We start from the raw sequence: 17710 nt of genomic DNA on the forward strand, positions 1-17710 counted from the left end.
CAACAGTTGAAGTGTACTAGAAGTTATTTTTATGTTTTTTTACAAAATCGATGTGACTGACTTCACAAGAATCAATATTTTGTGTGAAATTTGTTTGCAAGTAATAGTAGTTGATTATGGTTTTTCTTTTAATAAACTCAAATAAAGTTGACAAAAACTGTTCTTCCATTTTAATGAATCCATTTTTATTTGGCAATGTAATAATTTAAACACCACTGACTTGAGATGAGGATTAAATAAAAAGACCATTCTAAATACATTGGGTAGGTTTATTGATACATATATTTTCGGGGCCACTCATAGCTGCGCCTCGTGTACCCAAAAGAGTTGCCATCTGCTTAAGTACAGAGAGAAAAAATTTCATGAAAACCATACCTAAATAAAATAGTCAAACATGTTTGAAAAACTGTTGACAACTCTTTTGTGGAAATGCGGACACATTCGATAGATAGGTGAAAAATCGATGTACATAAGAGTCGGGCTATGTGCTAGTGAGTATTTACAATGTACAGAGATTTCGGACTTTTTAGAAAAACATTTGAATGTACATTCATTGCTACTGAGAAGGGGGCTATTGTATTTTACACCTCTATGAAAATAGCTTTTAAAGCACAACGAATATCGTTTGGAATGGTTCGACATCAACAAAACTAGGTCTTAAACATCGTTTGAGCACAAGAGCATTGGTTTGTTGAAGTTGTAAAGAAAGTAATCAAACTTGTGAAAAAAACTTCGTAACCAATTTTACAAACAGTATTACATATAGTAAAAAGAATAGTTAAACTAAATTTAACAATTATCACATTTTTATACAAGATCATTTTACCATACATTGATACTGAAAGATTGTTTGGAGCTTAATTAATTGAAAGAGCGAAATTTAAAGAACAGTTTGGATTTGACATAACTACATGGTGTACTTTATATTATGACAGGCTTCACAGTTTATTCATATCCAGCGAAACAAAACGCTCTGATACCTATATTGCTCATTGCTGGTAACATGTTTCTACTTTCAACAGTAAATTTAGTAGACTTATCTGAGTTGAATTTTTTTACAAATAAATTTTGAATCTAATTGGTTGAATCTGAAAACCATTGCACTTAGCACTCAAAACAACAAACTAAAATAAATCTAAAATTAATTTGTTGAAATAATTGTTAAATAAATTGTATAAGAACACATGCGCCTGGTTTTAAATAAGTCCAAACAGCACGAGAAATATGAAACCGTTCACAAGTATTACACCATGTATTTAGAGTAAATTTTCCTGTACCAACCGAATAGTTCACAAGTGATTTAGAAGAAATAACACTGCATAACATATACAAAAAACCTATGATTTAAATTAAAATAAATAATCATCGTAAAATTCATTTTAGAGTAGTGACAGCATATGTGTAAAACTGTACATAGTAATTTGTAAATCAAACACTAAAACTCTACAAAACATGTTAAGCCCGAAAATCTATAAACAATCAAATTGAAATATAACGACGAACTGTCAGTATTTATACAAAGGGTAGTTTAAAATGTTACATAACTGTAAAACCACATAATTTAACATTAAGCGGTTGAGAACATAATGAACGATGTATAACTTTAACTATATTAGACTATGTACACATTAAACTAAATTATAATAATAGATAATAAACACAATAACAGCGTTCTGTTATCCTATAAAGTCTACATGATCACTAATACAGCCTTACGGTACGACTACGGTCTCCTTCCAGAAAACTACGGTCTTCAGAATGCGGTCGACGAGAGTGCATGCAACTTAGCTTTACATTTAATAAATTAGACTAATTACACTCGAGTTTCGAGTCCCTTCGGAATGTAAGGCTCTTACACAGACACTGCTGTCGTTGGTGGAAAGAGTACAAAGTACAAACTGTCTAAACACACAGTAAACATCTAAGATGGCTACAAAGCTGAAATTTAAGCTTCGAATCACTCTTGATCGTCACTTTGTTTGTCACTCGGCGCTCGTTCACTCGTTTCACTTATGTTCTTGTCGCCTCAATGTTACTCATATTCTTGACTAGAATAGTCGAGTTCTCGAAACGCCTGGCGGATTGGAGTTATGAGATCTTGGGTTCGACGTTTGTCTGTATCTAGGTGGCACTACTGAACAACACGGAGTTCTTGTAGTAACCTGCCCTCGAATCTGAAACACAAATGAGACAGTTATATAAGGTGTTCACTTTAAAATTAGCAATACTTTTGTTCATCTGGGTTTACAACCAATGTCCTACAAACACCTCGTAGAAACCCTTAAAATATCAGCTAAAAAGGTTAAGTAATAACTGAAAGCATGGTTACATGGTTCACTCTACTCAGTGAAGTAAATAAATCTATTCTAGCTTATCATTATAGCCTTTATTTCAACATTAGAAAGAAAAATGCTACACTAGTCTATCTTTTACGAACTGTTAGTTTAACAACGAAGCTTGTCTAAGCGATTTGTAATCGCAGCCTCACCTTGAAGTGGTGGTTTGACGTCAACTTCTTGTTGTTGCTGTTGTTGCTGTTGCTGCTGTTGTTGTTGCCTTGATTTCCTCTCCAACTCTAGCTCCTGAGCGAGGGATTCTGAAACAAAACATGGGTTTTAGATATAAAGTTTTGAAACAATGAAGCTCAGTTCTAACTTGTCATTTACGATTATTGTACAACATTGGACTATTTCCCGCTACAAATATCATCAACGGCACAAACCCGAATCGTTTTTACACCCGATTACCATGTTATTGTGTGACAAAATCAAAGCGACACCGTTATTAAAGAAGCTCCCCCATATGGTTAACGAGAATTGTATGACGTCTAACCGCGTGTCGGGAGATTGAGAATAACACACCGAGACGAAGAAAGCAATTTGAATATCATCCGAGGGCTAAAAGGCGTGGGGAGGGACGCATCAGCAGTAGGCTTCCCCCTTCCAATTTTAAAAATATGAAACAAAATGGGACGTACAATCAAAAAATAACAGCGAAAGTTATTTTTCGTCAAGGGGAACTCTTCTTGACGCCCGCCGTTTATTTTCCGCTTTAGGTCTCTCTGGCGCGATCTTATTAAATTTTATTGGGAAGCGTTTCCGTGCCTAAGGTGTTCCTGGTCAAGGTAATGTCAAATGAGGTTTATACCTTACATGGTAAGTCGAGCAGTTTGCATCCATCTGGTTAATTTCGGGATTTCACCGTTTAACGTTAACTAGGTTAGTTTATGGAGTTCGCAATTAATTTTGAGTGTAGTGGTACAGGTTGACCGGTGTGGGTAGCAGGTATAATACATATACAATATTAAGGGATTTAATAGTAAAACTATGACCACTAATTTCATCATCTAAGGTCAGATAGAATGTCGAATATCTAAGAAAGCATCGTTAAATACAAAAAGATAAAAAAAATTGTGTTCCTGTTAAAAATCGCAGTTTTATATAAAAGGCTACACAACATTCAGTGAAGATTAAAATAATGTCATTATGATTATGAGGGTTGATTTGTATACGTGATAATCAAGCAGATCCCTTTTGTGTTCTCGATCTACAATGTAATTTTAAAGTGCTTTCGTTTCTGAATAGATTCATGCTGTATCATCAAACATTTATATAAAACCAGTACAAATCGTATAATCGACCTCTAACCTCTCCAAACATAGTTGAAACACAAATCAAACACGCATTTCAAATCATTACTGTATTACCAAAACAATTATCCCAACAAAACGCGAATTTTGAATCCTCCTTTTATAAACCTAGATGTTTTCAACCACACATAAGCCTAAAGCCAAAATTGAAAGTGTTTTCAAACGAATGTGTACGTGACATGTCATAAGCCGTAAAAATCTAAGTCGCAAACAAGAGTGTAAGCGTGGATGTGAGTTAAGGGTGGAGGGGGAGAGGGGGGGGGAGGAATTTGCAGAGCGTGAGACATAATCGGGTTGGAAGTGTCATTGTGAATATAATCCAAGAAAAGACAATTCGAGATTCAATTTCACGGCTCGCCTCGCCCCGCGCACCTCTCGGCCACTTTCGTCTTTGTGTTTTCCATTATTACTGCTTTTATTCTTTACTTCAAAGAGTTTTGTATGTTAGTGTCATGCGGAATAATCGCAGTGTAATTCAAATTGTTTCATATTTTTCTTAGAGACGAGAAGTTATTTTTTTCATGTAAATAAGTGTGTGTATTTTCCTAAAGTAAGGATAAAATTGTTCCATGACTATTGTTGTTTTTTTATTCTGTAATGTGTGTTGGGATATAAATAGTTACTAGATATTGCCAATCGGTAAACTTTTGTGAGAAATTTTCTCAAATGTAATAAAACAACTTAAAAATTTAAACAAGTCACTAAATTTTGAAATAACATTTTAATTTGAATCCTTAATGAAGAAAAATATAGAATACTGTTCCCTAAAATATTTTACCTACGACCGTTTTTTAAAGTAGCCATTTCAGTCCAGTTCTTAGAATTGAAAAGTTTCACTTTACAGCTGTTTACTTTCATATCCGCATAGTTTCATTTCATATCCGCATAGTTTTCTCATATCCACACAGGTAACGGACCAATGAGGTTCAAGTATTGAGAGAAAAGAATTAAAATTGTAATGCTTCGAACGTCAACTAATCAGCTGATCAGCTGATCAGTTGACCAATTTAATTGTTGATCCGACTTGTTCATGTTGATACTCGCGTATTCTTAATTAAGTTGGTGGAAGTCCAAAAATAAATGAAATATTTGCCGAATTGTACCTGATACATTATTATTTATGGTAAGAATGCTGCTAGCAATGTAATATTTAACGAAGTTTAACAAACACGTAATTACAGGAAATCAGCTGATTATACAACAAGTCATTGCATCACTTTCAGTGGCAATGACAATACACGAAAACATAACCTCTCTAAAAAGTTATCATTAGTGATTGTTAGTAATTAAATCCAGATTGATAGTAATTAAAAAACGGTCGAAGGTAAAGTAGTGAACGCAACTCGCGTTAATAGTCTTTACGACACTCGTAGAAGTTTTTAAGGCACTCGCCAAGGCTCGTGCCTTAAATTTTCTACTCGTGTCGTAAAGACTCACTTAACGCAATCGTTGCGTAAACTACTATTACAAACTAAGATATACTTCGTAATATCGTAAGGCATATTCGTAGTACAAAGCGAGTATAATTTTATCCCACATCTTCTCTGTTTGTACTGATATTGTAGTCACTTTTTCTGGACCATTGAAAACACCCACTTTCTTATAAATTTCCTTAATTTCCTGCAGTTTTCATTTGGGTAAACTATTAACAATTTTTTATGCATTTCCTAGTAAGATTATACATAATGTTCACGATGTAAAATAGATGGAATTGATAATGGACAGCTAAGTTTCATGTCTTAGAATGTACAGTAAATTAATAAACAAAATTTTTTAATTAAACTGTAGAATCTTTAATCGAAATTGTTCCAAAGTGTCACACAATTTAATCGTCTCTTTTCGCACGCTCTCGCCTTTAGTTTGTCCATAAATAAACCAGTCCGCCGGTCTGCGTTCGACGACGCCTTGAAATTAAAAATTTGTTTAATTAAAACGTTACAGCCGAGGTCGTCGCGTTTTAAAACGAGAATGTGTAAGTCGAAAATGATTATAAGCTCGGCGCATTCAATTAATACATAAATTAAAGTCACCGTCTTGATAGCAGATTTAATTATCAACTAAACAACAGTGTTATTACCAAGTGATTGGTTTGTGGTGATCATCCGATGCAAGTTTCTGCTGGGAAATGTGAAATTGATTAGTTGTACTAAACGAGGCATTAGAGCAGCCATAGGATTTGCTGGTTGTACGAAAATGGTATAAAAGAAAGATTGCTCTGTATTTCTATCTTCTTTCTACCTAAACAGTATTACTATTCATGTTAAAATTTTGGGTTTTTCACAACTGCTGCTAGTAAAAATTTCCCATATGCATTAACCCTCACTTGATCTTTTTTTCTAATTTTTCAAATAGTAAATGTTGTACATGAACCTCAGTCGACGCACAGGCTCATTGCCCACGCCAGCTTATTCTATAAACCTCCGCACTAATTTAATTAAAATACTTTGATAATTTACTGATTTTACACATTTTATGAATTAATTTTATCAAACATTTTTGGCACATTGTTTGTTACTTTATTGCTGTAATGAAACTACTAAGCTTTTCAACTAATAATCTTTAACAGCACTGCATCTACTTTTTATATCATTGCTCTAAATTTACCATTAAGGTAGTCTTAACTCTACTATCCTATTTAGTCCAAACCATAGTCTAATATGAGTCAAATAGAGTTATTTCATGAAAGGGGGAACGGTGCACTAAAATGCCTGCTGGTCTAGTGGTAGAGCACTGGTCTTCGGTCCCCAAGTTCACGAGTTCAAACCCCGACAGTTACCAATGGCTTGAAAACGGTTCCAGGCTGGAGCCTAGGGTCCTGAGATGAGAGAGTATACATTTAATGTATATAATATACTATTTAATGTATATATAAGTCTGTGATGCGTAAACCACGAGAACGCTCAGTGTTACCAACGCTGTAACGCCACAATGTCGTAACGCAATGTGGCGTTTATCACGTCACAATAGACAGTGAAATGTCGGTGTCTGCGCCATAAAGTGTTTATTGCTGCTGATTATGAGCCACCGTTCTACACTGTATTACTGGACAACATGGCCTACTTTGTACGTTTCTTGGTCGGTTTCCCACAGTCGGATGATAAACTGATTTACAGATTCAGTCACTACTTACTGTGTAGGTTGTGAGTTAACCCCTTTCAATATGATGAAAATAAGCCACATTTATTTCTGTAATTATTTTTGTCTTCCTCCTCGAGTCGTCGGTCTGTTTTATGACGGTTGTAGCTGTTCAATAGATTAATAATTAAACTGTGTCGGTTGTGCAACAATACCTGAGTTGCATTAGTTCTAAAAGGTTGGCCTGCGTAAAGTTGTAAAGTTGTGTAAAGTTGGCCTGTGTAGGATTGTTACTTTGCAAATAAAGCGAAATATTTTTCTCAAAGTTTTTAGCTTTATAGTTTGAAGATAGTAGTGTGTCTGGACGTGCACAACCCTTGGGTTTCAAATTTTAAAATCCACCCCTTAAAATATAAAACTTCACTTCAAACATTTCGAATGACCAGAACCGAGCGCTAATCGAATTGGTCAATACAAAGCAGCGGAAGTGTGATTTGTGTTCTTCCCGCCAAAAATTAGCTGTTGTCACGTGACCGGAAGTATATTGTACGATGGAGGCAGGCACTTGTTCATTGTGCACCAATGAAGCAGGCCATTTGATTATCACGGTCAACACGGGTCAAAGCCGGTTGCATCTGATGCACTTTGATTGTTTGATGCACTCTGTCCGATTAATGCAAACGCTGTATACTGTACATTACGATACATTAACTCTCCAAGTGTATGTCGTGCGTCATATTATATTAACTTTTTGGCTTTCTTAATTAATTTATTTTATTCACAGAAAGTTTCCTAACAATCTTCAATATACTATAAAAATAACTTTTCAGTATAATTATACATTGTATTTTTTTCAAATTCCGAGGTAAAAGCACATTTTCGTAAAAAGTTAATCAAAGAAAAATAAATTGTAAGGTAACATGAACCATTTGTATTGTTAAATACAAAAAAAGCACTTATAAAGAATACAACATGTTAAAGCACAGAGGTGATAAAAAAACCGCTATTATTAATCTAAAAGTCATAATTTTGCTAAGGTTGTGCAAAAATGCCCAGGAAACTATAAAACTATTTAAAATAACTGAACAATTTGACAACACCCCCGCCGCAGCAAACCTGCAGACTAAGCGAATTTCCATTTGCCTGATTGGATTTACACTGAAATGTCTACTTAAAAATATAACATTTATTCCCTATTCAAATAGAATTAGTTTAACAAGTACTTAGGTTTGCTGCATCAGGGAGGGTAAAACTGTTTTTTTTTTTTTTTTGTAAAATGTTAATAGTTAGTAAGAAATAAAAACATTTTCCAAATTTGATCAAAATATGTTCATAAACAAGCAAACTACAACAGTTTACTTATTCTCCATAAGAATAACATGGGAATTTTAAATTTACAAATTTTTGGAATTTTCTCCGTAACCATTAGGCGCATAATAACGCTTCAATATACTAAATTATTTGTTTTTTTAAGCTCTACAAAATGGTTTGGAAAGAAATTGCTTTATTTTATGTTTTTTGGGTCAAAAATGGGAAAAACCTATTTTTACCCCATAAAACCCCCCGTAAACCCCCGTTCCCATGGTCAGATCATGCTGGATCGCGAACTCGTTCAAATAAACGTAGGTTTACACGTTTGCACCAAATTTCATCAAAATCGGATCATTTTTGCTCGAGTTATCGTGCTAACGGACACATATATATATATAAATATATAAATATATAAATATATATATATATATATGAATTTGAACGGATGGTGTTTTTGGCCTCTAGGGACCTCAAAACGAAAAAAAAATCGGTCCCGCGTCCAGGTCTTACCATGAGTACTACGGTAATAGCTTATTCCCTATATGGGAAATTCGCTAAAACAGTAGGTATCACTCGATCAAGAAGTCTAGCACTCTAAATTGCAAAACATAGCCGATTTAGTAAACATCTGCTTTAAACATTCACTCTTTAGTGATTTGTCATCCCCAATCAAACTTCCCCTTGTTATTCCTTTTGAACAAGCTATTCAAGTCCAATTTATTTTCCTCTAGTGCAATCGCAAAAAGTAAACAGTTCCCGAACAAAGAGAAAGTTTTGTAGTCTCACCAGCACACTTAAATGCTACCTGGACATGAAATCTGCAAAAAAAACTGTTGTATTTTCCAGGACGAAAACTCGAGTATCCAAAGTCAATGACTAACACATTCTCGCAAGAGACTGCCCCGTGCGGTTTCTCCGGAAGTTTCAAGACGCTCGCTAAGCTCACATTCAATATGCACAATACGCTTACAAGATTACCTCGCTCCAAACAGCTTCATGTTAATTATTTCCTGTCTCATTTCAAACTGAACTTCCAAGATTCCCTTGCCACGTACGTATACAACGGTAGTTTGTGGATAGTATCATCATCATGTCGTTGTAACATTGAATAAGACAGTGGCGATGTTTTTGTTTATAATTAGGATAGCATTAGTTTCTTCAAAGGTTAGTTTCGTTTGGATTTGGCATTTTTTCTGATATAAGTCGTAAATGAAAAATTATATGTCGTATTGTAGAATACTTAGTTTTTCAACATCAACTGCGTCCTTAAAATCACGGAGTCTTTGCTGCCGTAAGAACTTGATGGATTCTTACAGCGACCGCGAAAGACAATGTATTAACATTGTTTAAAATACTTATTTTGCCACAAAATAAGGTGCGGCAGTTGATTCTATACGTAACCAACATTCAAGGACCAATTAGCAAGCTAGCTCGAATAATATGGCTTTACAGTTTTAACAAGGTAAATGTAAAATCACAGCTTGAAAATGTCCTAATTTTGGAAAAAATAATTGAAGATGTCGAGTTTACAGTGAACTTCTGTTAACTCAAAACCGATGGCAATTACAAACTAACATAACGAACAAGTTAGATAGACAACATAAAATGTCTTCAATTTAAAATTAACACGGAGGTAATAAATTCTAGCTTGTATTGCAGATTCAAATGTCATCGGAAGAGTTACCAATTAAACTAGTGAGTTACGCTTCTAGAGTCCGCCTCCTCTTACGACTTAATTGAATCTTCGACGGCGACATCTAATTGTCTATAAACATGTACTTCCTTATCGCTTCATTAATTTGAGACTCGAAACTTGTGGGAATATACGGTTGTGATGATACCACAGGTCCTCCTAGCAGGTTGTTGTGAATGGGTTATGAAGATGTGTGGAGAAGCATGGTCTGTCTGGGCTTTTGAGAGTAAGTTTTTGTTTGTAGGTAAGGTAAGGCCTACTGTATTGATAGCAACGTATTTGTCTCACTGCTAGAAATATTCCATTATACTTTATAAAAACGAGCAAACGTTTAAAATAACGTTGATTAATAGTTATTTTTTTCCCACAACCATCACTGCCGTTACTGTATACAACATGTATTTGTGGTGATTTAAAGGCAGAAAAACTCTACGGAGTCATTTGAATGGGACACCGATGGTGACCATCCAACAAAGGCTGGACTCGAACCTTCAAAATCTTGTCGGTCCCAAGATGCTACCACCTATCTCCCGGAAAGTGTAGTGCTGGTGCTGCAAAAATTTATTTTCGCTAGCAAGTTTTACCACATGTGTATGGGGTTAGATAGGAATTCTACCTATTAGCTTACATACACTATATTCGATAGGGAAGACAAATTTACAAAATCTTCAAAGAAATATTTTCGAGACCAACCCATTATTTTCCAAATGAAACAATACTAGGATCAAGGATTGAAATAAAACAATATTCGTTTAAAAGGGTGCATAACGATAATTGCATAGCAACAAAAAGTTGCTCACTCGATATTTCGCATTTGCAACCTGGAAAACCCCTTCACTCGACAAATTGAAACATCCAAACCTGATAGTCTTAACAGGTTGTAACGATACTCATAACCGGGAAAGATTACACAAATTAAAAATCGCAATTTCGGCATTACCGGATTTAGAAGGGGAATGAGAAGGGTCACTTGCTGAAGATTCAATCGGCTATTGCCGGATTGCCGTGAAATTGAGAGGAATTGGGTCCGTTTTTTATTCCGCGGTTTACCCGATCGGAAAAGAGAACAATTAAATGCGCTGTAGCGTGTGTGTACCTGTGTTAACGAAGTTCGAGACTCGAGGCTCGTGCAAATTTGGACTTTTATCGGTTCACGATTAACTTGCCGTCGACATGTGGTGGATTTAGACTCCAATTTCAGGGGTATTTGCAACTCTCGTTAGGGTCCGCGTAATTCATACCTTGATGGGGAAACGTTTGAACCATGTGTAGGAGATTTGATAAATATGATTTTGATTTGAGTAGTAGAAATTGTTGCGTGTGCCATCTAGGATTGTGGCACAAACGTAAGGATTGAACTCGATCGTTGGCTAGCAGATCTGAAATTCCACGTTTCACTAAAGAGGGTCATACAATAAAATTTGTTTGACCTACTGAAATTGGTTTGGCAAAATATCTTTGAGTTTTTTTATGTTGTCATCTCTCCTGGGTGCAAAACGTATTATTGAAGCGTATTTCCTGTAGAAAAACTACTGAGAGATATATAGTAAATTTATTGGTAATTTAGCAAAAAGATTTTTTTTTTAGATTTTTAGTTTGATAGCTATAACACATATTTTAGAGAAAACACAGAAGTAACTTCAATACCGTAATTGTTGAAAAATTGTTCATTTTACAATACCTTTTCAATATCCCACATTTTCCGTAAGTCGGCTAAAAATCAACATTGATCCCTGTAGTAATCAGAAACCGCAAACGACACATCTCCCCGAAAGTCACACAATCAACCACTCATATTTTTATCCTCCCCATCAGCTGTTCCGTCACTTTCCCGCCGGATTATCTGAGATTTTTCCCGCGATTGCCGACAGAGGGGGATTATTGGGCCGATCTGCATGCGAGGATCATGCATGTCGAGTGGATCATTTGCAATAACCTCGCAGATTTAACTGCGTATACATACGATATGGAGATGGGATAAGAGGGTTTCCCTGTCTTCATTGTCACCTCGCCGACTTGTAGTTTTATGGGGGCATTTAGTATTCATGGTTCTGCAGAAGCTAATACGGGTTTATAGGTCTTGCATTATTTTGAGTGCGATTATATAGGAACGACGTTGCAGCAGTGTTATTGGTAAGGGAAATTGAGTCTTATGTGGAGACGTTTTTAAAGCGATAAGAGATTGTGTTGAAAAAGGTCGTAGATTAACTGGTATTGTATTCATGTAGGTTTAAAATTGTTAAAATGGATGTCAGTTTCAAAATGCTTACCACAGTCATCATTACAATAAACATACGTAGTTTAGATTTATTTACCACTATGTTCTGGAAAAATTAACGTACACCTAAATATTTCTAAAGGTGCAGTAGGCTTGTAAGTTGTTAGAAATGTATTATGTTCGGTACAATAATTTTGCTAAGATAAAAATGTATACCAAAGAATTTAACCAAACCAAGCTGAACTATCGAACCTCTTCGGTTACCGTCAGTTAGATAACATCTTTCAATTGGGTGAATTAATTAGTCCCTTCAAATTCGTTAGTGTAATTCATTACACATAATCCTATATTCATATTGTATAAAGGAGACACTTGAGCATTCACAAGTGAGCGCTGGAGACCATCTTAGATCCGGGAGACAGTTGCCAACAAAAAGAGCACGATGCTCGGTGAAATACCGGCGCGGGATCGCCATGAGAAATGTAATTGTTCGGGAACGTAGACGATTTCCACGATACCATCTCGAATACACGTCCTGACATTACAGGCGGCACACGCGCCGACAATTTGAGCTGAACGCTCGGGAACGCCTCTATTATTAGAATTAAAAAGCAATTCGAACTCTAGCCGGGCGAGCAGGATCACGTCGCGGCAGTCGGCGTGCCGTACCGGTGCGGCTCGATTGTATCAGGCTATCATTACTGCGGTCCTGGGTCCTGTCATCCGGCTCGAAGGACCATCGACGACTTCACTTGCAAAACACCAGGAGGCACCGATTCGGTAATGTGGTCGAAAGTTGTTGAAGATTGCAGATAAACTGCGGTTTGGTGGAATTTACGTATCGGAGTACCATTACTGCGGTCCTGTCTTACGGCTCGAAGGACCATTGACATATATTTAATGAAATTTTATTCAATGCTATTTCATATAAATGGTTTAGCATTTATACAGATCGGTAGTACCTTGTAGAATATCTCTCCAACTTGTGCAATTGTGTCTAATCAATATCTCCTTACTATTAAGGTTAATGTTAACAGATGTTTTTAAAAATATAATTGTCTTTAGTTTTAAGGCTACCTAGCACATTGCACAATATGCAGTAGATAAATTAAGAAGAGTCAGTAAACATTGTGTGTTACTTGAATAGATCGAACTAATAAAAAAAGCTTACGGTTGAGTTTGATTACGGAATAAATGTCTTAAATGGACACAGATAACGTGGGGAATAATATTTAGGAAAAAATACCAACTTAAAAAAAATAAAAGCCAACAAAACTCTACAAAATTGGAAACTAACACACCAACGGAACCCCTAAAGCACATGATGCACAATGGACATTTATATACGTAAATAGCAGCTCCGCAACGTAAGAGGACCTATTACGTTCTATTTACCAATTAGAGTCGGAGACTTAATGACACTGAATGGTGCATAGAATTTCATCATGTGCACACTCGTGACCCGAGTAATAGCTCTTTGGAGCTCCAAAAACTGACATTTACAGTAACAACATTCCCAGGCGGGGGTCACGGTGTTTGACTTTCCAAAGCGTGACTGCTCACATCAGAGAAATATCCGAGTAAACACTATGATTGGATTACAGATTGTTTGCAATATTAAGTATAATTTAGCGCCGAGGCGGAGGTAGTTCACCGGTAAACAGGTAGGAAGATTTCCCAGCGGGACTGCGTTACTCCATGTCTCGTCGTTAATTAGATCTACAATGACTCGATGATCGACAAACATCGTTCACCGGACTCATCTATCGCTCGAGATGATCCTAGATTCGATACAATGATCGACAAACATCGTTCCCCGGACTCACTATCGCTCGAGATGATCCTAGATGCGATCCAATGATCGACAAAGATGCATTCCAATGATCGACAAACATCGTTCACCGGACTCATCTATCGCTCGAGATGATCCGAGATGCGAACCGATTATTGACGAGTATTAATACATTCGTCCGTCAAAACTAGGACTTGGAAGACTCAGAACTAGGAACTGATTATACTTCAGGAACTTATAAGATTCAGTAACTTGAAAATGTTAAAAAATATATTAAGATTTTAAGGTTTAAGGAGAACACAACAATGACTCAATAGACTGAAGAAGGTTGACGAAAAACATTCGAACGACGCAAATACTGGACAGATCCTTTAGACGAGTGGTGCACAGGAATCGTGGGAGATCGCAAATATGATTCGATTGTCAACATTATACTGTATAGCTGGTTCTATTAGCGATCGGAATGTTTAATAAGGTCGGAACAATCCTGGAATGCTTGGAAGAAATGAAGTATAGTTATGCACTAAATCCTATTGGAACGTATCGAAGATTGCCACAATTAGTCAAAGGCTCGATAATCTACAACTATCCAGGTAAGATAACTTAAGAGGGAGAGAACGTATAAAAGATTACCTCAATAAGTAAATAACTTGATGATTGATAAAGTTTGATCTCACTGAGTGAACATATGACTGGTGGTGGATGGAATTGTTTTAGAAGATCAATTTTTCGATAATATAATCATTATTCAGTTCTCCATACATCAAATACAATATTAAAAACATATCGGAACAATAAAACATTGTCTGAATCATTAACAATACAGCCAAAGTAGGTCATTCGTCGTGAATACAAAACACGGTTTGCAAATTCGTCTTTTATACATTTTACTGTAATGATTGAAAATATAGATTGGGTTGTTAATTGGAAATCTTTAAGAATATCGTGACAATGATTTAATGACTCGGCGACCCGTAAACGTTCTGCATACACCGGACTGTAACCAATGACCGGTGGCGGATTGGACGTTTACGGAGATCGCGTCGTCAATTTTAATTTTTCCCCGGGGTACCTTAGATATAGATTGGCTATTGTCTCGGAGTAATTGTGCTTCCTTGTTCTTGTAAACGACTCGAACTAGATTTATTAAACCTTATGGTTGAGTACATAATGACGTAATTGGCCGAGGGTAGTTTTAGTAAACGAGAATTATATAATAGTGGATGACAATAATGAAATCTTTACTCTTAAGGCTTTTATGTTTGTATATTGTGAAATCGCATTGGGAATCACCATACATTGCCCAATCAAACTCAAACATGAGTATAGTCTTCAGGAAACTCCTTAATAAAGGTTTTATCTATAGCTATAACTACTGTATGTTTAGTACGGTGAGTTACATGTGTATATGAAAACTAACAACGCAGAGCTGTTTCCTTTTCAGCGATTATTCCCAAAATATTTACTATGTATTCTGCCAATGTTCACCAAGTTGGTTAGCATTGAAAGATGTGAGGTTCTACTTGCACATCTCACTTATGTCACTTACCGTTGTTATAATAGCTACATAGGTTATAAGATTTCTCACCAGAATAGTTCTGCCAGAAGGCGGCGCCGGAGTTGATGAGGTCCAGACCCGAGTAGTTCCACTGTTTCTCGGCTGGTGGCGCCTCTGGTGGCGGGGGGCGCTGGGGCGGGTAGGCTGGTGGCGCCGTGGTCTCGGCCTCTGTCGTGGGGCGCTGCTGAGGTGTAGAGGGCGCCGTGCGAGGAGGCGGGGGCGCTGCGGGTTCTGCGGACGACTCTGAACAAAGATTTTCGTTAAAATGTTTTCTAAAATATTTTATTTTATGAACAACCTTTAATTTGTTGGTGTTTTCTAGCTTAAGTGGTTAGCATCTTGAACATCGGTGAGGAAGTGCCGCGTTTGAGCTCGAGCATTGCCATAACAATTTCATTTAGACCGCTTTCCCTCTAAAGTGTTGAGCAACTTTCAAAGAAAATACTAATGTCATAACCAGAAATTAAAAAATACCCAAAGAATAAATAGATTATACTTAACTAGTCTGTAAAAATAATTGACTATCGAAAATTGAGGTGATTTAAATATATCTGACAGTAATTGGGAAACTTGCAGCAGAGGTTAGGATTTGATTTGGAGATCAATATACAACTGAGGAAGGTACGATGTGCTTTGATTCCCAAATTTCTTATACCTTTGTAAACATTATGATATTGATTGTACTAGAATTGATACTATTAATACAACTGAAACTGAAAAATGTATTGGTGATAGTTATCAAGATAGCAAAAAGACTAAGAAACAACTCATGGATGATACTATGATGGTGATACATGGATAGATAACACGATGATACCTTGGATACACAATTGAGGATAAAATATTTAAAGCAAATAGTATGTAATTTTATTTAACAACTAGTGAGAGAAAAATGTAAACTTACTTTCAATACAGCAAAATTTTACACCCACAATTAAACGATAAATATGACTAAATTTAATCCTTCCGCGGTACCACCTCGCCGGAGCAAATATTTGAATAAACCGCCAAATATTAATCCGACTCTGTATTAAATAGCTTATTCCCCCGCGGGATGAATTCTGCCGTTTCATTCCTGTCTCCCCCGTAGAGTTAATAAGAACAGATTAAGAAGTAAATACAGATGATGAACTTAGACTTCCCCGTAGGCAGGGTAGCATTTAGCACCCCTGCCGAGCAAGGGGGGACGTCGGCCCCGATATTCTCAAGATTTGCAAGTTGCTGTTTTGGCAGTCCTGACAACTTCCAATTAGACTTGGCATTAGTGAAACGTCTTAAACAGTTGTGCCAACTTTCTTGATTGAGCGGGAATCAAACCTGTCATCGGAATTTTGTAATTACCAGGCTCGCATTGCATGTGACAATCTCGCAATCCGCGCTGGAGTCGATCACTTTGAGAATGCTCTTTAAGGGAGGGTTCTGTTCTGTTTTACATTTGCGGAGGTTTGCAAGATGCATTTCTTATGCGAGTACTTACAGCCACACTGCATATAGTTATTTATAAATATTGTTAGTACACCGTAACATAGTTAAAACAACTAGTCTTGATCAAAACAATGGCTCATCCTACAACAACAACAACAAAGAAGGTTATTTTTTCATACACCAATTAAAATGTTTACCAATTTATATTCATTTGTCAGGCAAATAGCTATTTATTCGTATAGTTTGTGTATATTTATGTATGAACATAAATAAGGAGTCGGACAACATAAGGGAATGAATTATTATTTCATCGCATCCACGTTTAATGCATTGTTTGAATTACAGAATTTTGAACTTAACCTGCTTTGTTCCAGAGGGAGCTTAAACTATTAATTTCTCATTCGGTTCCAAATTAAAACAATTAATACTCCAACAACAAAAGGATTTTCTGATGCTAGTCTGAGTCCAGGTTCGTGCTTTTCTTGCCCCCAAAGGCATTAACCTGCAGTGATTTCTGTTTCGTCAAGATTGCTAGGGTAATTGATTGAATTAATTCAACCACCTAAACATAAAAGCGAGTAACTCACATTCCCTGGAATGAGTTTGTTGGTTGAAAATTTTCCAATTCTTCAGAAATTGCTACTATCTAAAGATTTTTTTTCTGGACAACCCTAGTTAAATGATAATGTATTGTACCACCCAAATGGTCAACTTGTCGATTTTGGTGGTAGTGTGGCAGGTTCGAAAAAGAGAAGTTTGTTCCGCTTTCCATAAATCGATTTATCATCTCTTAACACACAGGTATAGATCGTAGACAAAGTAAGTAAAATAACGTTGACTTAGATAAATTCGTTCTTTTTTTAAAAGAGGTGCACAGCTCCTTTTAACCAATTACTCACCTTAATCCTTGCTTTAATCCTGTTGGCCTCGGTCTAGTGAGGTTTGCGCGGAACCCGGAACATATCCAGAACCAGCAAAGCAAGGGGTGA

At 36.3% G+C, this 17710-nt stretch overlaps 1 protein-coding gene across 9 annotated transcripts in view; it reads right to left on the bottom strand.

Moving 5' to 3' along the window:
- Positions 1-272: 272 nt before the first annotated feature.
- The window catches only part of LOC128986953 (dachshund homolog 2-like), a 191363-nt gene continuing 173925 nt past the window's right edge, over positions 273-17710 (bottom strand). For all 9 annotated transcript variants that reach the window (XM_054407583.1, XM_054407584.1, XM_054407581.1 and 6 more), the window contains 3 exons: positions 15327-15539; positions 2489-2596; positions 273-2174 (listed from right to left, as the gene is read on the bottom strand). In XM_054407583.1, the coding sequence (XP_054263558.1) occupies positions 2122-2174; positions 2489-2596; positions 15327-15539 (374 nt within the window). In that variant the 3' untranslated portion in view covers positions 273-2121. The remainder of the gene's footprint in view (positions 2175-2488; positions 2597-15326; positions 15540-17710) is intronic.

This window comes from Macrosteles quadrilineatus, unplaced genomic scaffold, assembly GCF_028750875.1.
Source record: "Macrosteles quadrilineatus isolate MER2022 unplaced genomic scaffold, UCM_ALF_1.0 Scaffold_2__2_contigs__length_208266976, whole genome shotgun sequence".
NCBI classification, from domain to species: Eukaryota; Metazoa; Arthropoda; class Insecta; order Hemiptera; family Cicadellidae; genus Macrosteles; species Macrosteles quadrilineatus.